At 40.2% G+C, this 27,834-nt stretch overlaps 2 protein-coding genes across 4 annotated transcripts; one reads left to right on the top strand and one right to left on the bottom strand.

Annotated features, from left to right (window-relative positions):
- The first annotated feature begins 4,170 nt into the window (after positions 1-4,170).
- On the top strand, positions 4,171-7,062 carry LOC112185626. 3 transcript variants are annotated; one of them, XM_040515450.1, is made up of 5 exons: positions 4,171-4,658; positions 5,601-5,672; positions 5,791-5,958; positions 6,527-6,643; positions 6,805-7,062. In XM_040515450.1, coding segments are annotated over exons 1-4 (312 nt in total). In that variant the 5' UTR covers positions 4,171-4,588; the 3' UTR covers positions 6,529-6,643; positions 6,805-7,062. The 3 variants fall into 3 exon arrangements, 2 of the variants coding, with proteins under 2 accessions (XP_040371384.1, XP_040371383.1); XR_005807358.1 differs by having other exon boundaries at positions 5,601-5,683; positions 5,791-6,643; XM_040515449.1 differs by having other exon boundaries at positions 5,791-6,643.
- Positions 7,063-26,655: 19,593 nt separating this feature from the next.
- On the bottom strand, positions 26,656-27,738 carry LOC112183558 (LOB domain-containing protein 22). The gene is made up of 3 exons (XM_024321936.1): positions 27,322-27,738; positions 27,015-27,181; positions 26,656-26,764 (listed from the first exon to the last, which is right to left on the bottom strand). The coding sequence occupies exons 1-3, from the start codon at positions 27,736-27,738 to the stop codon at positions 26,656-26,658; spliced, it is 693 nt and encodes a 230-aa protein (XP_024177704.1).
- Positions 27,739-27,834: the final 96 nt, after the last annotated feature.

A 27,834-nucleotide genomic window follows, 5' to 3' on the forward strand; every position in this document is an offset into this window, starting at 1 on the left:
CCAATAGACGTTTCGATTATCGAAATGGGAACTAATCTTCCTATAATTAGACAAATAAAGCTTTGATTGAAGAAAAAAAAGAGGAGATTACATCAATTTAAAACGTGTATTGCCCCCCAATAGATGTGTATTGACCCCCAATAGACATTTAACAAACGTCTATTGCCCTCCAATAGTCTTTTTCTTTTTCTTTTTTCTTTCCTTCTATTCTTTTGCCCTCATTTTATCCAAAAAAAGAAGAAACAGAGTATGTATGCCCACAATTTCACAAAAGCAAAAGAGATGACCAATTAACTTCAAATTTCTTAGCCCTCAGCAACCTTTTCATGCTCCATTTTTATTCTTTTTTGGACAATAGAACCATTACAACAGAAGAAGAAACAGAGTATGTTTTCCTCCTCAAAAAAAAAAAAAAAAAAAAATCCTACGCTTTTGAAACAGAGAGAAGCAAGATGCCCGAACCCGAAACAATTCGGAACCTTACTGCTGGAATCGAAACGCTCAGTTCATGGTTCAGACGCCGGTGATTCCTATGCCCAGTTCATGTGTTCACCGTTCCAAATAGACCTGCTGAACTCAAGGACGTGGTTCAGACGCTGGTGAAGTCTCCGGTGGGGCGGAGGCCGGCACGATCGCGATCTGGGGAGGAAGTCAAGAACTGAGGCCGCGCCATGAACTTCTCGAGCAAAATCTTAGATGCATATTTGGGGGTGACGTAAATGCAAATCGTCGTCCAAGGCAGATCGAGGAAGAAGAGAGAGAGAGAGAGATTGATGATGAGAGAAGAGGGCCGAGGCGGAAGAAAAGCAGATCGAGGATCAACTAACCGAGATTTGCCGGAAGCCGGCTGAGGCAGCAGTTCTGCAGAGAGAGAGAGATAGAGGAGAGAGAAAGAGAGACGGCGAGAGGGAGACGGCGAGGGAGATAGAGTGGGATGTAGTTTTCAATTTTATGGAGGCCAAAATCGTCATTTAGCTATTACATGGGGTTAGTGGGAACAAAATTCTCTTGATGGTGTAAGTGGACTACTTTTAAGTCATTTTGGTGCTATGGGTCAAGGTCCCTAAAATAAATTTAGATCGATCTAAGTTAATGTTTTAAATTAGGTTATAAAATTTCTACTATACATGTGTGTATGTCATATGTGCATGATCTAACGGTGTGTGAGCCACTGCAATAAAAAGTAGAAAGCCTTTACAATACTTACACACCGTCAAATTATGTGTGTATATGACATACATGCACGTATAATAGAAGTTTTGATCTGCCTATATTGATTTTTTTTTTACTAAACGAAATTTGAGAAGAAGAATTAACTTTCTTGATTAGCAAAGAACTGTTGTATAAGATATATACAGATTAACTATAGTCTAGATCCTCTATTGTTGGCTAAACTCTAGCTACAATACATATTTACTGCTATCTGAATGATTCTATTGTCTAATTTGGTGGGATTGAATCTCTTGATTGATTCTTTCCTTTATCACTCCCCCTCAAGTTGGAGTGTATGTTAATGACACTCAACTTGCCAAGTAAGGTTTCAAACTGCGTTGAACTCAAAGGCTTTGTGAACAAGTCTGCAGGTTGATCCTTAGTTCGAACTTGTGCTGGTCTAACCACTCCTCTTTGCATCTTTTCACGCACAACATGACAGTTAATCTCAATGTGTTTTGTGGGCTCGTGGAAAACTGTGTTCAAGGCTATGTGTATAGCAACTTGATTATCGCAAAAGAGTTTAACTGGTTGTGTTTGACTTACATTTAGGTCTCTCAATATATTGCGCAACCAGGTCACCTCGCAACACTTTATGGCCATAGAGCGGTATTCCGCTTCTGCACTTGAACGTGCAATTGTGCTCTGTTTCTTCGTTTTCCAGGAAATAGGTGCATATCCAAGATAAATGCAATATCCAGTTAGAGATCTTCTCGTGTCCTTGCAGCGAGCCCAGTCTGCATCGCAAAACGCTCGCAACTCTAGTGTTCCATTAGCAGGTAAGAGGATTCCTTGACCAGGCGCTTGTTTTATGTAGCGCAACACTTTGTGTGCTGCCTCAAGATGGGGTTGCCTAGGCTTATTCATAAATTGAATCAGTATATGGACAATGTAGACAATGTCTGGCCTGGTAATTGTTAAGTATATCAATCGACCCATGAGCCTCCGATATTGCAATGGATCTTCAAGTAAAGCACCATCCATTTGTGTGAGTGACAAATTCTGCTCAACTGGGAATCTTGATGGCTTTGCACCAAGGAAGCCCGTGTCTTCAAGAATCTATAGAGCGTATTTCCTTTGGCAAAGTGCAATTCCTTGCGTTGACCTAGCTATCCCTATACCCAAAAAGTATTTAAGCTGCCCCAGATCCCTTAGCTTGAATTGACTTGAGAGAAACTCTTTAGTGTCAGTGATGTCTTTCAAGCTATTTCCTGCCAAAATAATATCATCCACATACACCAACAATGCAGTAAACCTTCCTGAATATGTACGAACGAACAATGAGTAGTCAGACCAGGATTGATGGAAACTTGTTGACTTGAGTGCAGTTGACAACTTGATGAATCACTGCCGAGAGGCTTGTTTCAAGCCGTAAAGGGACTTGTGCAACTTACATACCCTATTCTCCCCCTTTCGTCCGTACCCAGGAGGAAGTTTCATATAGACTTCTTCAGAAAGATCTCCGTTCAAGAATGCATTGCTGACGTCCAATTGGTGTAGATGCCAATCTAGTAAGGCTACAAGGCTAAGAAGAACACAGACTGTGGTTAGCTTGGCGATTGGTGCAAAGGTCTCTCTGTAGTCAACACCTTCAATCTGGCTATACCCTTTAGCAACGAGCCGTGCTTTGTATCTTTCAACTGTTCCATTTGCACCCAATGGGATGCTTGTTGGGAGGCAAAGACACTAAACTCCAAGTGTGATTGGCTTGTAAGGCTTGGATTTCTTGGCGCATAGCCTCACGCCATTCTGGAACTTGGACAGCCTGTGAGAAAGAGGTAGGTTCTTTCTAGATGGTTAGAGTAGTGGTGAAAGCTCTGTGTTTAGGAGAAAGGTGATCATATGATAACACATGTGAGAGAGAATGTTCAGTACCTTTGTTCGGTGAAGACGGTGGTGCGGGCCTTGAGGGTAGGGCTGCCTCAATATGAAAGTCCTGTAAAAATGTTGGTGCCTTGGTAGGGCTTGATGATCGGTGTGGAGGTGGCGTAGACACCGTGGTAGGCTGTTCAATAGTAGCAGGTGGTTGGGAAGAATTTGTAATTGGTGTTGGTGTAGCAATCTCAGTCGGATTCTGAAGGAGTTGAGAAGGAGGAGTTGGTGAGAGTGTGACATCTGCAGGTTGTGAAACTCTAGAGTTTGATGGAGTGAAAATTGTTGAGTCTGTATCAAAGGAGTGCGAGATTGGGGATGACTGTAAGATGGACTTTTGGGGTTGAGTTTTGGGCTCTGAATTGGGCTTGAAAGGAAATGCATCCTCAAAGAACACCACATCTCTCGACACAAAGACCGTATGTTCTTCTAAGTCATAAACCCTATAACCCTTTTGACCATTAGGATGACCTAAGAAGATGCATGCACTTTGTAGCCTGAGGGTCAAACTTTATAGGTTTGTAAGGGTGAGTGGATGCAAAACACAAGAAACCAAAAACTCGCAAGTGATCGTAACTCGGGCCTTTATGGAACAGTTTCTCAAAAGGTGTTTTGCCTTCAAGAAGTGGTGTAGGAGTCCTATTGATGAGATAAGCAGCGGTGAGTATAGCATCCCCCCAAAAATCACTACTAGAATTTTGCTCTTAGACATCACGATAATTACATCGGTGAGAAATTCACGCGATGTAAAAAATTATCATTAACATCGATTCCTCAAATTCCGATTTATATGTATATAACTGAAATCGTTTTTTACTGTTGACTGATGTCTATATTTTTATTTCAAAATTTTTAAAAATGCGGAAAGACTAAGTTAACGAAATTGTTTCATGCCGGGACAAAATATTCCCACTTTACTTCACTCACTCTCTCTCGCCCTTCCCCGAAACCTATCCCCCTCCTCCTCCTCCTCCTCCCTCTCTCTCTCTCTCTCTCTCTCTCTCTCTCTCTCTCTCTCTCTCTCTCTCTCTCTCTCTCTCTCTCTCTCTCTCTCTCTCTCTCTCTCTCTCTCTCTCTCTCTCTCTCTCTCTCTCTCTCTCTCTCTCTCTCTCTCTCTCTCTCTCTCTCTCTCTCTCCTCTCTCTCTCTCTCACCCCCGTCCCAACTGAACCGGAACCACAAAACCCTAGAAAACGAATTCGAAGAGATTTCTTTGTGGCTCGTCTCGGAGGTACAGCCTGGCGTTGACTAGTCGGAGGATGGCGAAGAAGATCATGGCTACGGTGAGCCCACTCCGGTGGTTGGAGATCGTGACGAGGAGAGAGTGTCCTCCAGATCCACTTTGTCTCGTGGGGTTCTTGTTTCCTTTCTGTTCAGCACCTAACCTCCTCCTCCATTTCCAAACGGCACCGAACCGTCCTCTTCTTCCTTCTCCGCGTCTGACCAGAACCCGTCTAAGAACGAAGAGGAGAGAGAGGTCGGGTGCGAGGGGTTAGGGCTCAAAGATGGTGGATGTTCCAGAGTTCAAGGCCTCCGTTTCAGAGACGAATTGGAGCAACTCCGAAAGAAGTCTGGGTAATTTGAATCTCTATAGTTTATGGATTTGGTTTTGTGTCTTTGAAGTATTTGTGAGTGGGTTTCTTAAGTTTCTTCACTTTTGTGTGATTCCTTCTTTAATTTATTGAATGGATTGGATTATTGGCATGATAGTCATATGAAGATATAGATCCTCTAGGCTTTTTTTTGATTGAGGATGGAACAGAAAATTGAACTATCGCCAAAAATGGTATACCCAGAAAAGTACTGCTGTTGATTTTATGAAATTCATAACTTCAGAGATATATTGACTGCAGAGGAGCTTAATCCCTTTCTTGATGACTCTGCACAATCACAGATGCACTTCCTTTGACAATTATTTTACTTTGTTCGTCAGTTACACTACTTTTATACATATGTGAAGGTCTCCATCTGCCCACAGAGCAGTATTGCTTTCACTTGTGAAAACTGAAAAGTTGAACCCTTGATGTGCTATTTTCAAAAGTATTATTTTTAATGCACCTCATAGGCATTGTCAGTAACTATTGTTGCAAGTTTTTCATATTATTTTCCTTCATGGTAGTACCAGTTCTTCAATAATGTGATTGGTTATTTCAATGAAAAAAAAAACATCAGATCTACTTCTGCTAAAGGTGTGTATCCACCCTATTTGAAGCTCATGCTGCTCCTGCAGGTAGCTTTGATTTGGGTTTTGTGTTTTGATTTGTTTGCTTACTGGGTTTGCTTTGTTTTTTCAATTGCTTCACTTTTGTAAAGAGTTTAGTATAGGATTACTGTGCAGCTTTATGTAGATAATTAGATACCCAGTTTTGCTTTCTCTTTATTGTACTTAAATTGGTAATCTTTTCTATAAATTTTTCTAAGTTGGATCGTACTGATCTGTTTTTACATATTGGGTGTTTTTGTTTCTTATTATTGGCTAGCTTATAGTGTTATTTGGATTGGATTGTGTTTGCTCAGGGCCATTGATAAAGCACTTCTCTTCCCTTGTCAAGTGGACGAGGGCGGCATCTGCCAAGGCACCCCAATCAAGTAAATATGAAGTGACTACTGTTTTCGGTGTATTTTGGTATTTTTGTTCTTAGATTAGTGGTTTGTTAAGTGTAAGTATACTCAGTGGTGTGTGTTATATGGTTTTGTGGTATTGTAGATGGGAATGTTGTTCAGTTTGAGAGTGGGTACTTAGTCGAGACTGTTGTGGAAGGAACTGACATTGGAGTTGTTCCTTTCAAGATCCGCATTTCAGAGGATGGCGAGCTCTTTGCTGTAGATTCTGTTAATAGTAACATTGTTCGGATTACTCCTCCGTTGTCTCAATGTATGCAAAAGTATTTACTTGCAGTTGACACATTTACTTCAAAGTATTTACTTTCAAGGTATCATTTATGATCTTCCAATTGACACATTGTTTTCCAAAGTTTGTTTACTTGCTGTTTATGCTTCTTCTACCCTTTTTCTACTTTGACTGCACTGTCATATTCTAGATTGTTGTTTTTGAGCATTGGTGAGGTTATTTCATTATCATCAATGAGAGATCTCACCAAAGTTCCCTTAATTAAAAGACAAGTCACTAGTTTTGGTTCATGATTGATCTTGAAGCAAAGAAAGGATTGAGGAATAACGCAAGGACAAGCAAAAGTTTATTTGTTTTCCTCAAGAGTGTTCATGCGCTCACTCTTCTCTTTCTCAATGCATTTATTTCATTGTCCCTTTGATATCATCAGTAAGAGATCTCACCAAAGTCCCCCTATTGGTAAAACAAATTTCTAGTTCTGGTTCTTATCAGATAAAACTCTCAGTTTACTAATGCTTCACCAATCATTAGTAACCATCATCATAATTATTATTTATGCTATTCATGACTAACAGTTAGATTTTGTCTTCAGGAAAGATATAATTCCATGGTTTCCATGGATGGTAATGCAGAACTTCAAATATTATCATTCAAAGCCACTAAGATTAGGCTTTTACGTAGCCTATGTATTCACATTCAAACAATGCAGGTGTGGACTTTGGCCTATGTCACCCCTGTGTACTTTATATTTTTGCTATAGATCAATGATACTGTTAAGTCATTGCCCTCTACTTTAACTACTTTTTGTGATTTGAAGTTGCAATTTAAGTGGATCTAGATTCTCAACTCATTGGCACATGTTTTTGCTAGGTTGATTCGCAGCTACACCAAGGACTGGAAATTCAAGTTACAAGTATTTTTATCTTATAACAAATTGCTACTTGTTTCTCTTTTTCTTTTTACTGTATCTACAAACCGTTTTTGTCTTCATATGGTTTATTTAGGAGACTTCAATCTTGTTCTTTTCTTTTGCTATTGTATATGGAGAAGTTTAGGCCATATGTCCCCTTCTCCATACTCTTTGTACTATTTTTATCAATAATATTAATTAGAATTTTCTTTTACTTACCACCGGTATTCTCATTGTGATACTTTTCTAGTGAAGAAACTGATTTATAGTCATCACTTCTAAACTAGAAATTGAAGCAAAAATAATGAAGACACAACAATTTGAAATAACAAATTGATGTTATCAATGACACAGGACATCAGTTCTATCTATAGAACATATGTCTAATACTGATATATAAATCAATTTCTTACGTAAAACGATGTCATAGTAGGATTTCCAAATCAGTTTTTTATAAATCAAACGATGTCTATAGTCATCTTATACATCAGGACCTTACAAGAAACTGATGTCCAGAGTCATTTTTAACATCGGCTAAAAACCGATGTCTGGGATTTCCTGATCTTTAACATCCCCCACTAAGACATCGGATGGTTTTTTTTTTAACATCAGTTTTTGGCCGATGTTAAAGGCCAAAATTCTAGTAGTGAATGTTTTGGCAAATGGGCTTGGAAAAGTAAAGCTCTAGCTACATTAAGCAAATGCCTATGTTTGCATTCAATGCACCATTTTGTTAGGGTGTGATGACGCAACTGGTTTGGTGAGTTATCCCTTCCAAAGAATTAAAACTTTCAAGCTTAAATTTGAGTCCATTATCACTACGCACAACCTTAACCCGCTTATCAAATTGATTCTCAACTAAATGAATGAAATTAACTAGGAGTTTTGGTGTATCTGACTTATGTTTCATCAAGTAAATCCAAGTGCACCTAGTGTGATCATCAACAATAGTGAGAAAATATTGTGCACCAGTTAATGAAGGGACATGGTAACCACCCCATATGTCAACATGAATCAATTCGAAAGGAGACTCACTTGTTATTGTACTCAATGGAAAAGACTTTATGGTTTGTTTGGCTAAAGGACAAATGGAGCAGGTGCTCGGATTACAAGCTTTATTTGCAGAAAATGGAAATAATAAAGTAACTTTGCTGGAAGGGTGACCAAGACGCTGATGCCAAGGATGTGATGTACGGCGACCAACAGAATTGCATGTTCCTTTCTGTGCTTGGTTGAGGCAGTAGAGTCCCTCTCTCTCAGTTCCCATCCCAATCATCTTCCCCGATCGTAGTTCCTGTATGACACAAAGCTGTTTGAGAAATATGGTGATAGAAAAGGAATCAAAGGCCAACTTACTAACAGATATCAAATTCAGGTAGAAAAGTGGCACACAGAGAACATTATGAAGAACAAATTGAGAAGAGAAGACTACTGTGCCAATATGGCTAACTTGGGCCGTGTTACCATCTAGTAACCTTACAAAACGATTATGGGCGATTGTTAAGGAGGTGAGAAGAGCAGGATTACATATTATATGATCACTAGCACCACTATCCAGGATCTAAACATTTGTTTTGCCATTTTGTGAAAAACAGAAGGCTTTACCTAAAAGTTCTTCATAATTGGGAATGTTACCAACTTGATTGGCTGTAACAATCTTGGCTGCCTTGTTCTTGCTCAACAATTCTACCAGCTCTTGGCATTCTTGTTGTGAGAAAGGAAAGTTGATTGTGTCTCCTCCTTTGTCACTCAATGTGGCAACATGATTTCCCTTTGATCATCTGTGTTCTTTCGCAACTTTTCTTCTCCTACAAGTCTCATATGTGTGGCACTTGTAACCACAGTAAGTGCATTTTAAATGTGCTCTACAATTTTCGGTGCTGCTATTATCCCTGTGGCATTTCTCACACTTCAATCCACCTTCACCTGAATCGAAACTGCGCCCCCCTTTCTTCACAGCGGAGACATCACCCTCTGGTTGAGCTGGAGCCTTTCCATTTGACACTTCAGCTTGTTTTTCATGTCGTAAAGCCATTGAATAGGCTTTATTCACTGTTTTTTTTTACTTTGTCAAGGGGAACCCAAAGGTTTTCTAGGCCCATGATAAACCCATTCGGCCCATGTGAAATGCTCTAACTGTGCATTGCAACACAGTGCCTAGCCACTTTGACAGTTTCAGGGTTCGAACTTAGGTTGGGGAGCACATCCAACTAGGCAAGAACCGCTAGGCCACTTGCAATGGTTAGGCTTTATTCACTGTTGGCAATGGATCAATTGCTACGATGGTACTTCGAATGGCAGCATAGCTCTCATTAAGCCCTATGAGAAACTTCATAGTCTTCTGGTTTTCCATATATGCCTTGATCTCCTGGGCCGCCTCACAACTACAAGCTGGAATTTCACAGATCGCATCCCTCTCGTCCCAAAGGCTTTTGAGTTTGGTGAAGTAGGAGGTCACCGTTCCATTACTTTGTTCAGTGTCGTGAATTGCATTTTCAATATTGAACAACTGCATAGTGTTTGTATGAGAGAATCGCTCCCGCAACTCCAGCCACATATCCCTGGCAGTCTTGCAATGAATTACGCTCCCAGAGATCTCTTTAGACATCGAACCCAGCAACCAAGGTGTCGCAGCGCTGCCACTGCAATGCTTCTTCAACTCTGTTGGTTGGCCTTGGAATTGATCCATCAACAAACCCCCTCTTATTTTTAATGGTTAGGGCCATGCTCATGGACTGGATCCAAGCCGTGTAATTATTCTCCTCCAAGGATTGTGATACAAGTATTGCACCAGGCTGATCCGAGTGATGGAGGTATAGAGGATGATTGGGGTTTTCCAATGCTTCTGGTGTTCTTGCTGAACCCGATTCTGAACTACCTTTTTTGGGTTTTGAATCTTCACCGCCTGGCATGGTTGTTTGGTATAGGATGTGTAGATACCTCTCACTAGCAAAGCTATTTGCTACCTCACCAAGCATAAACAACACCCTCTTTGGGACACCCACAAGCCATGGTGAGGCCTAACCGAGACATGCATCCTGTAGGCCTATGTTCAAGCTACGCTACGGTATCCGGAAGTGGCAAATACGTCGCCGGGAAGCCACCTTTCCAGCCTTGCAAAGTTGCCTTCACAAACATGCTTTCTAGACTAGAATAGTGATTTCTACATCCCACATCTAAGAAAATGTAAAGGAGATGGCTTCCTTCACCTATAAAAGAGACTTTCCTCCCACTTAGAAATCCACTCCATTACACACTCTGTAATCTCAAACACACATAGTACAATATTCAAGTGGACGTAGTCTCCCGCTAAGGTGGAGACAAACCACTATACTTCTCGTGTGTCTCTCTCTAAAGCTAACTAGAGACCCCCTCGGATCTCTAACGTTAACATTGGCGCTAGAAGCACTCAACCTTCCTTGCCTTGTATTCACAATCAAGCCTTGCATCTGCCGCTACCCATCTTAAGCGGTAAAACAAAAAGCAAAATTTTGCATCAAGTGCAACTTGGGCTCATTGCTTAATTCTAGGTCAAGATGAGGTCCCCCGCCAACTTGAAGGGCTGGTCAACTCCGGTCAACGCCAGTCAAGGGAAAGCCAACGCCAACTAAAGGCTGGTCAACGCTGGCCTTACTGACCCAAAAGTGGTTGATACGCTAAAATTAAGCGCTCAACTTAACCCTGCAAGATGTAGTCGTTAGCAATATAGAGTAAGCAAGGATCGTTCAAGCCGGGGATTGAGGGTAACAAATTAATCACAAAATAAAAACAAACTAATTTAAACTAACTAAAACACAAATCAAACAAATAAAATCTGAAACTAAATAAAACAAAAAAGTCAAATACTAGAAAAGAGAGAAAAATATGCAGGAAACATAAGAGGATAGAAAGGGGCTCTGCAATCCTAAGCAAGAACAATATTTTGGGGTTTTTGGTTTTTTAACGAAAATAAAAGAGAAAACAAAAGGAAAACGAATTTGATTTTTGATTTTGAGAAAATAAGATGGAGAACATGTTAGAGACTTGGAAATCCACCACCAATTACTTTCGAACAATGTTAAGTTAACCTAGTTTCAATTACTAAGGTGTGAAAAGAAACCAACCAAGAAACAAGTCGGAGCAGATCATGTCCCTTATTAATGTTTCCCTAATTACTTAGTCTACGTGAACGCACAATAGCTAAGCCTATCAAACATGCAATCAAGGTATAAAACGCTATCCTTTCAACAACACATATAGTGTCAACACATTTGAAGCACTAAGATCTCATGGAAACGATTGATTATAGAGTTGTAGTCTAGTGTGGAACGCCTACCTAGCATGCTCTTCTAATTGTTTAAAACATCAACTTTTGTCCAAAGCCTTGCATACTTGTGGATTAGAAAACAAGACGATTAGGTGAATTATTTTCTAAACCTAGCTCCAATTACATGCATAAATCCTATGTTGGCCACCATAAAACAAACACATGCAAAAGTTTTCAATCAAGCATAGTTAAACAACCAATTCACACCAAAGATCAAGAAACTAGATTTAAACAAACATATGTTCTACATAATTGGGGCTTCAAACCTTGCCCCTAACAAAAAGTAACTAGCCACACATCGTCTTAAATTCAACAAATAAAAACATGAGTATTCGATTACAAGAGGATAAAAACCGTAAAAGGGAGAGTATGAGAGCCACGAATTCACTTTTAGGCAGCCTTGGATGCAGGCACTCCTTCAAGATAGGTCACGGCAGGAGCTTGATGGAAGGTGGAAGATGATGTGCACGGTTTTTGGTCTTGGAGGACTTGGGAATTTTAAGACTTTGTGTACTAGGGTTTGGGAGCAGAAGATGGATCTGTAGGGTGGTGATTTTCAACGTGTTCAGAGCCTCTCTATATATAGAATACACAGCCCAAGTTTCCTTTTCCAATTCTGCTTTGAAAGCCTCCCCTAGTTGCTTGAGGATTACTCTACTTGGTGCATAATTAAATGATTTCCAAGCCTTAATAATCTTCCCAAAATCTTGATGAATCATTCTAGGACTCTCCTTCATATTTGCAACAGCAATAACCTTCCAAAAATGCCTTGGAAATCCGTCCAAAGAAGAATCTTGGCCAAAATGCCCTGTTTTGACTAGGATTCAATTTTTGTCTCTGAAGCTTCCTTCTTGGACAAGGAACAACTTTGTCTTGACAAGTTTCTGGATGGTTCTTGACTCTCACATGCTCCATGACATCATATCATCTATAATGATCAATAAACTTCTGGAAAAACTCCAAGAAAATCGCCGGAAAAGATCTCCCAAAAAGCTTCGTGAAAAGCTGACAGTTTTCGCCTTATCGGGAAGCATACTTCGACTTTGATTTCCTACTGCCTTGTAGACACTTTTGACCAGTTCTTTGGCTCTTGTTGAAGTATAACATCATGTATTTAAGGTTCGATGGCCCTTTCTTCAAAGGTGCAGCTGGAAGAATGTAATAATTTCTCCTCAAAATTGTTCCCAGAAAGTTGATTCTGAAACTGCAGTTTTCTGCTTTGCAGCAACTGTTTTGCACAACTTTTTCCGTGGACTTTCCTTGTAATTTCTGGCCAAATGGTTGATCAATGTTGATCCTCTGCATCATTAATTCACGATCCATGACTCCATTGCTCCCTTTAAGCTCTTATTTCTCTTGAACTACTTCATGAACTACCTAAAAAGAAAACAAAGTTAAAACTGACTTTTTAAAGGAAATAACTAAGAAAAGTATAAAGGTTGCAAATTATATTTTCGCATTTATGCTCCTATCAGTGGTCAACGCCCAGCACCTGTGGTCAAAGCCACACCAAAAAAAAAATAATGGTGCCAACTTACTTTGGGCACCCAAAAATCTACTCATCATCAGCGCCTCCGCTAAGCTCCATCAACGAGCTCCGCTCCGCCGACTGTACACCGCTAGACACCAGTTAACCGCCGGGTAGCCTCGGCTAGTCATCACCAGCGCCAAGTCTCCGCTGAACTCTACCGAGTCTCCGTTGTCTCCGCTGACCATCAAAACCTCTTGGACCATCAACTCAATAACGACCAACGACGAGCTCCATGTCTACGCTGAGCAAAACCCTTCCGCCGTCCAAGAGCTTCGCTAGCCATTACGGGTCTCCGCTGAACTCTTGAGTCTCCACCGAGCTCCAAGTGAGCACCAAGATCTGCCGAGCACCAACGCGCCAATGACTAAGCTCCGCTAGCGGTCGACATCAACAGCCTCTGCTGACTAAAGCTTCGTCGTCCAAACTCCGCTGAGCAACATCATCCCCTGACCAAGCTCCGCTAGGAGCCCGCCGCTGGACAAACTCCTCTCAAGCTCCACTGCTAGACCGCTGGTCACCACCGCTGGCCTCCGTTAGGTAGCACCGCTAAGCAACACGTCCACTGGCCAGGTCTCCGCTGAGCTCGCAACCTCCGTCAAGACAACGCGAACATCCACCAAGCCTCTGCCAAGGTCCAAGTTTACGCAATTTGCAGCGAGCAATTCTTCCCTCTCGTTTGCTGCTTATCTACAACTTGTAGCGTTCACTTCTCACGGGAGATTTTCAGCTGCGAGAGAGGAGTTCAGTTTATTGCATTTACTATGGGTACCTGGAGCATTAATCAGGACACCCACCCATCCCTTATCTGGACTTCTACCGAGTAGACTCTATGTCTAACATCTTCTATCAACACCCAGGTATCTGTTTGGGCATCCAGATCAGATACTATGATGATTTGCTCAATCTGCAGTCATCTGATCTCCAGTCGTCACCCTCACAATGGCTGCTCCAAGACTTGAGAGATAAGTTCTTCGTATTTTAAATACAGTCATATGCTGCTTAAACCAATACTTGTCATGTTAGTACAAATAACCTTTGCATCACCGCCTCATATAAATATATTAACTATATTTATGGTGCCATGTTCAAACCCACCACCGCCTCGTATGTTAGCTATGCCATATATAGCCTAAATGACATTTATCTATTGACATTTGTCTATTGATATTGAGTGCCGCACCACTTCCATTAACTCTCGACACATGTACATGTATATAGGTGAGATTGGTATACGCATGTCTACTCTTTAGCTCACCAAGTCATGATACAATGAATAACCATTTGAATGACGACTCTTGTGCATAGCCTTAGAATCACATGAGAATAACGTTGTTGGTAGTTGCATGGCAAAAATTAGCTACCTCGTACCAAATTGGACTACACACTATAGGCCTGCATAGTGATCAATCGGTACAATGTACCGGGCTCTTATCTAAGCCCAATTTTTCATGATCAGTTCTCATTTTTATTCTTGCGTCTACACATGCTTATCAATGTCCACGTACTTTATGCCATGCACATATATGAAGCAGTGGTATCACTATGATCACCACAGTGACATTCTCAAGTATGTGTACACTGAATCTTATTGCACATATTGAATCAATTTTTATTCCTCGGTCGGTTCATCATATGAACAAAAGTGCTAATCATTTACCTTATCTTATGTTGATGAAGCACAAGCACCGTTTCAATCAACGAGATCATCATCCTTCTACTAAGGAACTTTGTCGGAGCAATGGAGCGTCATGCTTGGACAACTCCAACATGATTTGAGTACTCATATCAATGCCAACTCCAACTCGCTCCAAATCGGCATAAGATAAGTCACTATATCTTATCTCTTCCGCTCTTGCAATTAGAGCTATTGCCATGTCTATACATGTCTCCATGACCCTTAGGCATGCCTACAAAATGTTATTAGCAACTTTACTACAAGTACATACTACACACATACATGCTAAAATTCACTTTCATGTGACATTTATCTAAGAAGCTTGTGACACTTACGACTTAATTAAACATGCTCAGACAAACGACTTGCTCGGGTTGCGACTCGCTTGGGTATCGAGTATGGCCATGACTTGCACTTGGGCCATACTCCGCATGCTCGCACAACGCTTACACACTCAACTACACCCAACTTGCTCGATCATGTCCAACATGCTTTACTTAAGCCCCAAGTTCACAAACGCTTCATACTATGTCATCAGGACTACTCCCACAATTTTCTTTGGACACCTATTACACTTGCCACTATCTATTGTACGTGTTATATGGCCATAAGATCCACATATACAAATACCAATATTTTACATGTTCGTACACATTAATGGAATATTGAATTCTTTTACCATTTGTCACTTGCAACAAATCGAATTCTTTTCGCATTCCATTAATACGAGCGGTAACCAATACAACAAAGCATTCTACATATGCGAGTTTTTTTGTCTCATTGTGCAGGTTAAACGAGTCCCTTCTTGCTTAAGGAGTTCGGGGACTTGTAGGGGCTATGCGCCTCTCGGACATTGTTTATGCTTGATGACTCATGATTATAACTCCCCAACCAAGAAACTCCTCTTACTCTGGGACTTCGGGGACTTGTAGAAACCTCTCACTAGCAAAGCTATTTGCTACCTCACCAAGCATAAACAACACCCTCTTTGGGACACCCACAAGCCATGGTGAGGCCCAACTGAAACATGCATCCCGTAGCCCTATGTTCAAGCTACGCTACGGTATCCGGAAGTGGCAAATACGTCGCCGGGAAGCCACCTTTCCGGCCTTGCAAAGTTGCATTCACAAACATGCTTTCTAGACTAGAATAGTGATTTCTACATCTCACATCTAAGAAAATGTAAAGGAGATGGCTTCCTTCACCTATAAAAGGAACTCTTCTCCCACTTAGAAATCCACTCCATTACACACTTTGTAATCCCAAACACACATAGTACAATATTCAAGTGGATGTAGTCTCCCGCTAAGGCGGAGACGAATCACTATATTTCTCGTGTGTGTGTGTCTCTCTCTCTCTAAAGCTAACTAGAGACCCCCTTGGATCTCTAACGTTAACAATATGTTAGGTCACCAAGAGCTTATTGCTCTGATACCATAAACGAAATTTGAGAAGAAGGATTAATTTTCTTGATTAGCAAAGAACTGTTGTACAAGATAAATACATATTAACTATAGTCTAGATCCTCTATCGTTGGCTAAACTCTAGCTAGAATACATACTTATTGCTATCTGACTGATTCTATTGTCTAATTTGGTGGGATTGAATCTTTCCTTTATCATTTACAATGCAGATATTGATTTTTTTATGCACACAAGGATTGGATGATCTGTTTATAGTTGTAACTCTTGATTGAAATTATTACAACATGCACACAAGTATTTCACTAAAAGCCCGATGGGATACAGTCTTGAGATGGTGATCTGCCTCCAAGCGCCAGTGCTGCTTTTATCTTCATTGGGTCTGGTTGTTCACTTGTTCTAGAGGAGACTGTATCTAGTCTTTTTTAGTCTTTCCTTATTTAAAAAAAAAAAAAAAAAAAAAAATCTCTGAAAAACCTAACGCAAGATACCAACCCGAAGAGGGTGGCAAAATAAACAGGACTCTATTTCCATAAATTTATTCTTATTTGCAGCAATAGACAGCAATCTTCAGTGATTAACCAGAACATTAATCTAGCATAGGAGGTAGTGGAGGCAATGGAGGCATATTTTTCACCTCGCAGTCCACAACGCATTGTTGAAAACACTTCTTGTATTCGAAGATATGAGGTATGCAATGGATTGCACACTTGGCTAAACATTTTGGTGTCGCACCTGACATATCGTTTGGAAGAACCACGTCCTTCTTGTAATTAGTATCGGAATTAACCAGTGATGATGATGAGGCCTCACCATTGTTGAAGAAAACACGGTCATATGCTTCATTTTCTGGATAAACGGCGTCTTCATCAGCGAGTTGATATCGAGCTAGAACAAGCATAAGCATGCAGCATGCTCACCAAAATCGCCATCCTAGCTCAAAACAATTGCACCCATAACTGCCTGTACACCCTTATTTTCTTACAGACTTGTTTTGTATTTCTCGTGGTACTTTGGATGATCGATATCTTAGCTTACCGGTGCATGAAGTGGAAGCTAAAGCCAGAATTTATACTATGACCCGTGTGCCATTTTAAGGAATATAATTGATCCTATTAATTGTATTTTATCTTAAGAGATACAATTTAATTTTTCTCTATCTTCTCCTACAATTTAATTTTTCTCTATCTTCTCCTACAATATAATCTGTTCTATATTACCTTTTTTTGAATCAACTGTTGATCATTGCTGATATCATAAAGTTCTTCCGTAGGAATTGTGATATTTTAAAATTGTGGATTTACATTCAAGCTTTTTGTATTGGACCTCATGAGACTGACGACAGTATTGCACGGTTTAGGACATAATGTTTTCTCCTTTGTTTAAATGTACAGTCGTAACTTTCAAATATTGGCATTGCAGATTCCAAATTTTATTTTGGCATCACTCAAAAGTCGAAATTGAAAATCTTTATATTAAAATCTGTTGAAATCGGATTTTCTAACCTTTAGCTTATGTGATATGTCAACGCTGGACAACAAATTTAAACGTAAATTAGGAAGCCTCAAAATTGTGTATATATAGTTTATTGATTAATGAGTCAATAAAATTGAGAATGAGAATGAGAATGAGGACACCAACCAAGCTAGGCAAGCGTCTCAGATCGCCACCGGTCTCCAGTGGGCCTTGCACGGTTTGAGATATGTTTTTGTGGTCTAGTGGTTAGCGCTTAGTATGATTTTAGAAATGCCAAGGTTCAAAACTTATTGGGTTCATTGTTTACCTTTTGTTTTATTTTTACATCAATCTAGAATAAAAAAACAAAATATCCTGCAAACCTAGCAATCTAGATTAAAAAATAAAATATCCTGCAACCCTATATATCAATCTAGAATAACCCTAGAGGCGAACAAAGAGAGCAGCGGCAGAGAGATCTTGGTTTTGAATTGGCGCCGGTTTTTTCAACGCAGGTGATCGATTTTGGTTTCCCTGGCAAGTACTTTGGGGGATTCAGGTTGAGTTCATCATGGTCAGACGAGGTGTTGGTCACGGTCGGCAGCCGGAGGCTTTGGTGACTGCGATGGCAGGTTGGCGTTAGGGTTTTCCTCGGGTCAGCCTATTTGCCTGGGATCGTGTCTCGTGGTTTGGGCCGGAGTCATTCAGTATCAGGTGGCCCTTTTGAAGCAATTGTTGCTTGGCCGGCCGGAGCTGGTATGCCGGAGGTGACATCTAGTGTGGTGGCAACCAATTTGGCAACTAGGGTTTGCCATAAATGGGTTTGGGCCTCTAACTGGGCCTAAAGGCAAGAAGTTTGTTTCTGAGCCAGAGTTTGGGCCTAGAATCTTTATAATTGCCTAGTTCGCTTTTTTAGAATAAATGTCTGTTAGTGAGAGCGTCTCTATGAGCCCATGTGGAAGTACTTAGTGTCACCGTACCACAATTGCATGCTTGGCGTGTGAGATTAGATAAAATAGATTGCCTGCAGAGCGAGATTCTTTTGTTAAAATAGACTACTCTGAGCTACGATTGTTGAAACAGAGTAGTCGATTTTGTACTATTCTTATTTATGAACCAGGGGCATACTATTGGTATGTACTTTTTATTTTAAAATCTAGAATAAAAAACAAAATATCCTACAAACCTACTTCTTCTGTTGATTCCTTTGAACTTAAGTAGATAACAACAATCCTCCAAAGTCCAAACAACAAATTTTAATCAAATTCTTTTATACATTTCTTTTCTTTTTTCTTTAATCTTTTATCAATTGATTCCAAAAAAAAAAACAAAAAGTCTAGATAAGGAATTACATACACACACACTTGCTTTAAAAACAAATAATAAAAATTATATCAATGATAATGACTAGTTTCATATGAGATCACATTGTAATTATTTGCCTCAGTCCTCCCAAATTTGCCGACCTTGACCCCAACATATGAGGACTACCTGCATATCTTGTATGTTCCAAGATATTTAATTTAGAAATTTTCCTTATGAAACACAACTTCAAGTGCAGGTATTTTGTTATCCCACGTTAACTACGAAGCCATAACAAATTATTCCTAGTAGACTTGGCCGCTTGGAGAGTCAAGAACAATGCTCTCAACTTTAGGGCATACGTGGTAGTACTTGCTTCCCTTTCTAGTGGAAATTTATTTCATCATCATAAATTTATCAATTATAACCTTTCTCTGCAATTCTAGGCACTTTAAAGTTTAAATTAGTGCGCTCTTTCAAATCGCAGGCAATCGAACTGTCCAAACTCCAGAGCTCCATGACCTTGCAAAATTAGTGATTCAATTTCTTCAAAAGTGTTCAAATTAGTATCTCAGATATACTGCAGAGAAGTTTTATAAAGATTTACAGCCATTTTCTTAAGTTTACATTTTTATTTCTTGGTTGTCCACTAAGTAGGAAAATTTTCTCTTGATTAGTAGCAATTTGCAGGTAGCTAGCTTTTGATATTCTCTATTTCTCTAGGTGGGCGGCTATATGGTTTGCTAAAAAGAACTTCAGATCGAGAAATCATAAGAATATAACTACATGCTGTACGTAAAAGGAATAAAAAGAAATTGGGTACTGTTTAAGGAAAACTGAATTGGGAGAGAATTGAGTCGTACTTTCATTGATAATAGGGACCTCTTTATATAAAGGATTACAAACATAGAGATAGAGTTATACATGGAAACATAATCGTACATTGATTGGATATCTCCTAAGATTCTCCGAGAATATCTCTAATATAAACCCTATTTCAACTAGAGCAAGTAACCTCGAGTTTGGGCCAGACACATATTCTGGATTTACTTGAACACTCCCCCTTATGTCGCCCAAACGTGGTGCTCCTCTCGTTGCCTCATTAAAAACCTTGCCGAGTAACAAAAACTATGTGGGACAAAAATAACCTCCGTCGAAAGGGAAAAAGAGCACAACACAACCTTCACGTTTCGAGACCATACATGTAGACATCTCCTCCTAATGTCTGCATCTCCCCCTGATGACAACGGTCATGGGAGTTCGGAAAACTTCCGCAAAAGATGCTACCAACATGTTTCTCGAAAGTGGAATTTAGGCAATGACTTAGTGAGCAAGTTGGCCACACTGTCCTCAAATCGAACATAGTTCACTTTGATCTTGAGGAGAGTCTGTTGTTGCTGATTATGCTTGGTGTTGTCGCTTTTGACGTAGTCTATGCTTCTTTATTCAAAACAAGCAACATTATCTTAAATGCTCGTAGGCTCATCTGTGGTAGACTTCAAACCACAATTGTTTCGAACATGCGTAATTATGGATCCAATCCATATATATATATTCATGAACCACTTTGTGAAGAGCAATAATCTCTGCATTGTTCAAAGATATAGCGACTAGGGTATATTTCTGTAGACCTCCAATATATCATGGTCTTTACTCATGGTAAACACTTAACCATTTTGGGAATGACCTTTGTGTGGGTCAGAGAGATACCCAAAATCAGCAAAACCTTCCAAAACACATGTCATTTTGGGATGGGGATAGTGGACGCAGGCCAGTGTTGGCGGCATTCCTGGTGTGTGATGGGTCCGAATCCATCATCTCTTTGTAGGGATAGAACAAGCTCATATCAATTATACATCTCAAGTATCGAAAGATATCTTTTACATCAATTCAATGGCGTCGCGTTTGTGCAGAGCTATATCTAGCTAACAAGTTCATGGCAAATGAGATGTCCAGTCTTGTGCATTGAGCTAAGTACAATAATGTGCCTATTGTACTTAAGTAAGGCACTCCTGCCTCTAGCACATCTTCATTATCATCCTTCAAACGAAGAGGATCATTTTCAGGATCAATACTACGAACGATCATGAGGGGGCTTGAAGGTTTGACCTTGTCAAAATGCCTAAACATCTATCAACACGATGCTCAAGTTCCAAACCGAGACATAATCGTGTTCTCCCAAAATCCTTCATCTCAAACTCGAATTTCAAGTGTTCAGCGGTTTCCCTTAACTCTTTAAGAGCTTCTAATGAAGATCATGTCCAACATGAAACGCGATAGAATCCGAAACATGTTATGAAAACGCGCAGGCATACCCCTTCCCAATCAAGTGGTCACTTTAGTAAGCATTTCAATCTTATTGAAAACGCGCTCTGTGGTCTAGAGCCACTTGACTTGGGTAAATGAAGTTCACCAAGAACCTTCATGTATATTCCATATCTAGATCCCCATATAGATACGTAGTGACCACATTTGTTAGCTGCATGTTCAGTTATTTAGAAACTACCAAACTGATAGGGTAGTGAAGTGCAATGACATCCATTACGAGAGAATATGTCTCATCGTAGTTGATTCCAAGGCGTTTTGTGAGAAGCCTTGCGCCGTAAGGCGAGATTGTCATCTCTTTTTCTCATCACGCTTTCTAATGAAGACCCATTAGTCAATAGGTTTTATGTTAGGAGCTGTTGGCATCACTGGCTCAAAAACCTTCCTCTTTGTTTAGAGAATCCAACTTAACCTGGATCGCATCTTTCCATGTAGGTCAAATCTCTCTACGTTGTCATTCATTCATCAACAGAGCGTGGTTCGATATCATCGGACTCAACAAACTCATGCGCAACTAAGTGCGTGACTACATCATCAATTATGATGGAGTTTCTATCCCACGTCTCATGTACACTAGTGTAATTTTCATAGAGCTCTATATTCTCAAGAATAGGTTCTGACATTGAGGCGTCCCCAACGATAACCATAATCCGGAAGATTCTCATAAGACGGATTTTGAGTCTTGATGATCAAAGGATTGAAATGTGCCAAAGTATCCTTCAAACTCACGGGCCTCCCACGCATCCTAGCTGGGGCCATAGCCTGTAACGCCAGAGTGCCACTCTCTTTGGCGTTAGTGCCATGCCTACCTCCGTGTAGGGTGGCGCTACGTCCTATCGTAGGAACGTCCTCCCTTGCAGGCATGTTTGCAGTATATTTGTGTGATCTCGTCACTTTAATGGGGATCGAGATGAGACATAGTGGGGACAGACCACGACAACTCCTGTCGTTCCTGCTAAACATCTGTGATCTTATCTGCCCCTAAAGATGGGAAGACTGTCTCATCAAAGTGACATCAGCAAATCTAGCGGTAAGGAGATCGCCTAGCAAGGGCATGAAGTGGCGGACGATTGTTTAAGTCTCAAATCCAACGTAGTTGCCCATTCGTCTGTGAGGACACATCGTAGAGCACTGTGGTGGCGCAATTAGCACATAAATATCACACTCAAATATGCGTAAGTACGATACTTGTACCCAGTCACTAGCTATAACGCAGAGGTAATTGAGTAGCTGTGGGTCATAGATGAATTAGCATAGTTACATGTGATATTGCATCACCCCAAATGGATATGAGGAGATTGGTGCGCATTACCAATGTCCAGACTACCATCGTAGACGTTTCCGCGAGACCATTTGGGTGTGTTCATGGGAATATGATGTCTAACATCAGTCCCAATACAAAAACCATCGAAATTCTTAGATGTAAACTCTCTAGCATCGTCAAGTCCAATTGACGGAATTAGGATGATCCGGGGAGTGAGCCCGTTGTCATATGATATTTGCTAGGAGTGTAGCATAAGCATCATTTACAAGTGGACAATGGCACAACACGTGACCAGCGTGTTTGCGTGTCAACCAACATCATGAGATATTGAAACGTCCGCAAGTTAGTTGAACTAGTCCACATATTCTATGTAATAACATAATGAGTATTTTTATATCTTTGCATAGGACGATATCAATCCTAATTTCCCTAAGGAACGGTCTTTGTAAAACGAGCGAGAGGCTTTAGAAGCAACCAATGAAGATTTTGGTTGGGCATGAGCGTCTGAAACGTTATTTGAAGCAAGTTGGTGATTGCAGCATCACCTAGGGTGCCATCACCATGATGGACACCATCCATGGCATCATGGATAGGGATTGTGCCAGCCCTAGGCTGGTGGTCGACGGAGGCGGCGCCCTAGGCAGCTGCGTCGGTCACACTTAGTCCAGATATCAACTTTTAATTCATGCTTTGTTTCGCTCAAAAGAAATGATATCCATGTGAAATTTTTAGTAGACGGATCATCATATCATGACTAGGATGATCTATCATGTCGTGACAAAACCAATATGTGTCTAAATCCAAGAGATCTTCTCTCATAAATTTTATTGGATTAATAGCTCGAATAGTGACATAGAATCCACTAGAGAGACACATAAACTTCTCTAAGTTGCGCCTTTGTTCGCAATCATTAGAGGTATTGCAAAGGAACTCATTTCAGTTCTCTACATGCGCTTTCTCATGGAATCCGTTAGCTATTTATAGGGTACGATTTGCCCTAAGAGCATAGAGATCGAGTTTCTGTGACAGTAATCAAGGTGTCATTTGGCAAGTGGAACTTGGGCTATTCCATGTCCTTGAATTAATACCGATGGCCCAACCATAGTAGTCACAAAATAATATGCTCAAAATCAAAATTGAGTCATAATGAGAAGAACTCGAAATTTTATTCATAAGTTAACGGAGTTACATCATTGTCTCTTTGACCAGAGAAAATCTAATCCAAAATGCTAGCTAATGCAAAACAATGGTAGTCGTCTAACTTCTTTAAGTAATTTCAAAATAAATGTGACCAGGTGAGTAGAGAGATGTCAGTAGAGCAAAGCTCGCTTAAGTACCACTAATCTCAGAACCTTCCTAGACATCACACTTACTTTGGGTGAGCCTACTTTGAAGAAAGACTAAACCATTGTCATTTACTACAAAGTATATGGCAATTGCCTATTACATCTCTTGAAAAAATAAAGACTTAAACAGAATTGGCGATCTATTGATCCCAGCCAGATTTCTAGTCTTCAACCCTTCACTCTAGATCATCTTCATGATCTTCTTGTTCCACATAGTGAGCTTCTCTTGCTTCACAATATGTTTTGTAGGCGGTGACAATTTCTTCATGAGCTCTACAAATGTGTGCCCAATGACCGGATACTCCACATTGAGAACATACATCTCTTTGCTCAGACTCCATTGATTGAGGCGCTTTGAAAGCGTCATTTAGATGGCTCTTAGTGTTGGTGGCGCCACCAACATGGTCAGATGCGTTGCCTCCCTCTTTCTTTCCAAGTTGACCTCTTTGGTTCCATGTTCGCCTATTTTGACGGTTACCTTCCCAAGTATAGCAATTATATGGACCAAAACGTCCAGAAGTATCCCTAAGATTAGGGTTTCGCTCTTGGCGCCCTCTCTTAGGGGCGCGGCTATAATTAGATTCCTGAATATACTCTGTTTCCACGGATCTCGAATTATAATTCTTTCACAAGGATGTTGTCATGCTTTTTAGCGACATTCATAGCTCCAATGAGCTCATGAAAACTTGTGATTCGTTCTGTAGTAACATCGATTCAATAGTTCTTAGCAACCATCAATGCAGAGACGGGGAAGGTAGAGAGAGTTTTCTCAATCAACATCGTATTTGTGCTCTCTTTACCACAGAATCCATTAAGGATTTAATGCGAAGTGCTTCCGAGTTGTAGTCAAGAACTGACTTGAAATCACAGAAGCGGAGGCTATACAATCTCACATCTAGGTCAGGAAGCAGGGAGTCATGCACGTTACTAAATCTTTCTTCGAGTGAGACCCACAACCTTCTGGGGTCTTCTTCAATCATACACTCGTATTGGAGCGAATCATCCATATGACAAGTCATTATGATGATGGCTTTCGCCTTATTTGCCTCTAAGGCTGCTCTATTTACTTCCAAAGATTAAGCTTGCTCAACAGTTAGCACGTCCTGGCTAGGCTCGAGAATTGTACCCAGGATTCCATTGGTCTTGAGATGCTGGCAGACATCACGAACCCACTTGTGATATTCAGATCCAGTTGTTCTCAATGGAGCAAAGTCGAATTTGTTTAGGTTACTCATCTTGAAAGAGAACAAGAAATTAGGGTTAGTTTCGGAGCGTAAAAGGCTACCACGAAAACATATAAAATTTATGGGCGTAGTTGCTCCCAAGAAATTATGAATTTCTGAGTGTAGTCGCTTCCAAGAAATTCAATTCCAAGAGGTATTGGATTAGATCGAAACAATGACGTAAGTGGTCGATAATAAATTCTCTACAAACTCTAAATTTGGAGATCTCAACAAGCTCCAAGCTTGGAGTGAGCACGAACCCCCACCGTTCGGCTTAATTAGGTCTCCCCTATGATGAAGAAAGGGGGGTAGAAGAAGGGAGTTTGCAAGTCCCCGAAAAAGAAGAGAAATTGAATTTAAAAACTCTAAAAAAACGGAAACTTTTAGAAAAAAAATACCTCAAAATAGTTCGCCTGAAATTTGACTGGAAAAAATCGCCCGAAAAAGTGCCCGGAAAGTGGCTGGCGGTCGTTGACTGTTGAACGGCGTTGACTGTTGACCATCGTTGACTAGGGGCTGACCGAGCTGACGTGGTAGTGGGGTCTAGTGCTGACGTGGCTATGGGTTCCGATACTGACGTGGCAGTGGGTCCCCCGGATATTGACGTGGCGGCTGACTGTTCTGTGGGGTCTGCGTCAGTGGGTTCAGGCTTGGTCTTGGGCTTCTAGGCTTCTTTTCCTTTCTTTTTTTTTTTTTCTCTTTTTTTTTTTTTTCTTCTGTCTGCTTTGCTGTTGGCCGGTTCTGCTACTTTTATACCGGTTTTTGGTTTTTTTCTTCTGATTCCTAGATCCTAGTATCAAAGAGTTGCTGCTGGAAAAATTTGATAGCAATCAGAGGTCCGGAAGGTGGTGAACCGGTGTAGGGATCCCTTTTTTTCTTCTTGGAGAGCTGGTTCGATACTTCCTATGGTACCGTCGTCAGGTCTGGAATCCTAGGATTGAGGGCTTCAATATATGCGACGGTGGTGGCTAGGGTTTGAAGGCTACGAATTTAGGGTTTCAGGGTTAGAGCTTCGTGCTGATAACGTGTTTAAGAAAAACTGAATTAGGAGAGAATTGAATCGTGCTTTCATTGATAATAGGGGCCCCTCTTTATATAGAGGATTATAAGTATAGAGATAGAGTTATATATGGAAACATACCGTACATTGATTGGATATCTCTTAAAATTCTCCGAGAATATCTCTAATATAAATCCTATTTCAACTAGAGCAAGTAATCTCGAGTTTGGCTAGACACATATTTTGGATTTACTTGAACAACTTCCTTTTTTTTTTTCTTTTTTTCTTTTTTCATTTTTCTGCAAATGCAAGAATTTTTAACTCGTCCCTTAAGGCAGCATATACCAACCCAAACAGGTTGCAATAGATGAAGATTATTTCCTTCCTTTCTTATCTTAATGTGCAGCAACAGACAGCAATAATCCCTGCTAATTAACTGAAACGTCAATCTAGCAGAGCTGCTGGAGGAGTGTCTATCTGGCATTTCACAACGCAGGGATCATAACAGTCTCGAAATGTCAATAGATGAGGTACACAGTCGAAAAAACACCTAACTAACTAAACAATATGAGGGATTTTCGAATTCTTCTAACTCTCAAGTGTCGTTATATTAATAGATCCTGATTCCGTTTCCCTTAAAAAATAAAAATAAAATTCATTGCCCAGGCCCTGCTCAAAACGGCCGCTTCAGATTGTATGTTCTTAATTTTTTGTGCTTTTAATAATAGAATTGATTATTTTCCAAGATAGATCTATAGGCAAGACAGCTAAACCTTTCCTTTCTCTTTTGTGGTTTTCAGGTGGATCATAATCTATTAAAAATGGGTTCCAATTAAGTCTTGATTTGAGACTTAAAAATCTGAAGGCAATAATTAGCGTCACGCGCAAGAATGCAAGAACAAACATTATTTTCAAGTAACTCAATCAGCTGAATCTGTTACAGTCAACTCAATCAACTGAAATTCATTCTTGATGTGCGTCTCTCTTGTGTGTTGTGGATGGTATTGCCTCATCTTCAGTTTTTTCTTTCTTCACAGACTCCAAGCATTGTACGGCCTTTGGGGCAGCAGTACTGCACATTATTATTAATTCATGAGAGAACATTAATCCAAACCATGCTATCAGAGAAGATTAATTGTTTTTTTTTTCTTTTATCATTAATTCAATATGGATTGGGAGGCCTCATCTCCATAAGTATATTGTAAAATGGGAAATTAACTATGGCATAGATTTCTCAAATTATGGCATCAATCTACAATTCATGTGACACTTAATTATGTGATCATATCGCTCAGAAATATTTTCAGTTTCATAATTCAAACCTGCATTCTCCAGCTTGTCCATTGAAATATGTAAGGGGATTCCCTTGCTCATCAAATGCTTCTGTGTGCTCCATGACAAAGGGCTTCTCCACATCTGCTCCGACCAAATTTGACCAGTAATTGTGTCCATGTTCAAAAATTTTCACGTCTTCCATTAGTTCATCGGGCTGCATATTACTCACAAAATACTAATAAATTAGTACTACGAACAGTTTGCATTTCTGCAATCTAAAATTAATATTTTATGTAAAATATTTTTCTGTTGAGAAATTGTGACGACAAAACAAAGGTGAAGTCAGGGTCTTACTAGATCAGGAAGCTCATCATTGAGAAAATCAGATTGATCTTGTTCTTGCCTTTTCTTTTGCTGCTCCTTATGAAATGCTAGGTGTTGATTCACAACACTGAGTTGTTTTTCATGAAACGACATCTGGGCTGTCAGATCTTTGATCACACCAAGGCAACCATGCACAGGATCACTCTTCCAAGCGTTCCCTTCAAAGAGTATGGATTCAGCAGCAGCTTTTCTTTTATGTGGTTCAATCGAGGCTATGATCTTCAGTATGTTGCTCACGCCAAAAAGTTTGTGAGCGTTCTGAAACTCATGGTACTTGTTCGCCGGAAAGTATGGTGCCAATTCACAGTTGGAGTCACATTTCTTTCTCTGGTGCTTGCAAGAAGCACAAGCTTGATTTAGAGGTGATGGTGAACTCTCCCTATCCATGATTAGCAGAGACAGAGAACACTGAAATCTGCAATACTAGGGTTTAAATAGGGTGCTAAATATGGAGGCAATTAAAGTCCTTTCAACGTACAGCAT

The sequence above is a fragment of the Rosa chinensis genome, chromosome 2 (genome assembly GCF_002994745.2).
Source record: "Rosa chinensis cultivar Old Blush chromosome 2, RchiOBHm-V2, whole genome shotgun sequence".
Classification (NCBI taxonomy): domain Eukaryota; kingdom Viridiplantae; phylum Streptophyta; class Magnoliopsida; order Rosales; family Rosaceae; genus Rosa; species Rosa chinensis.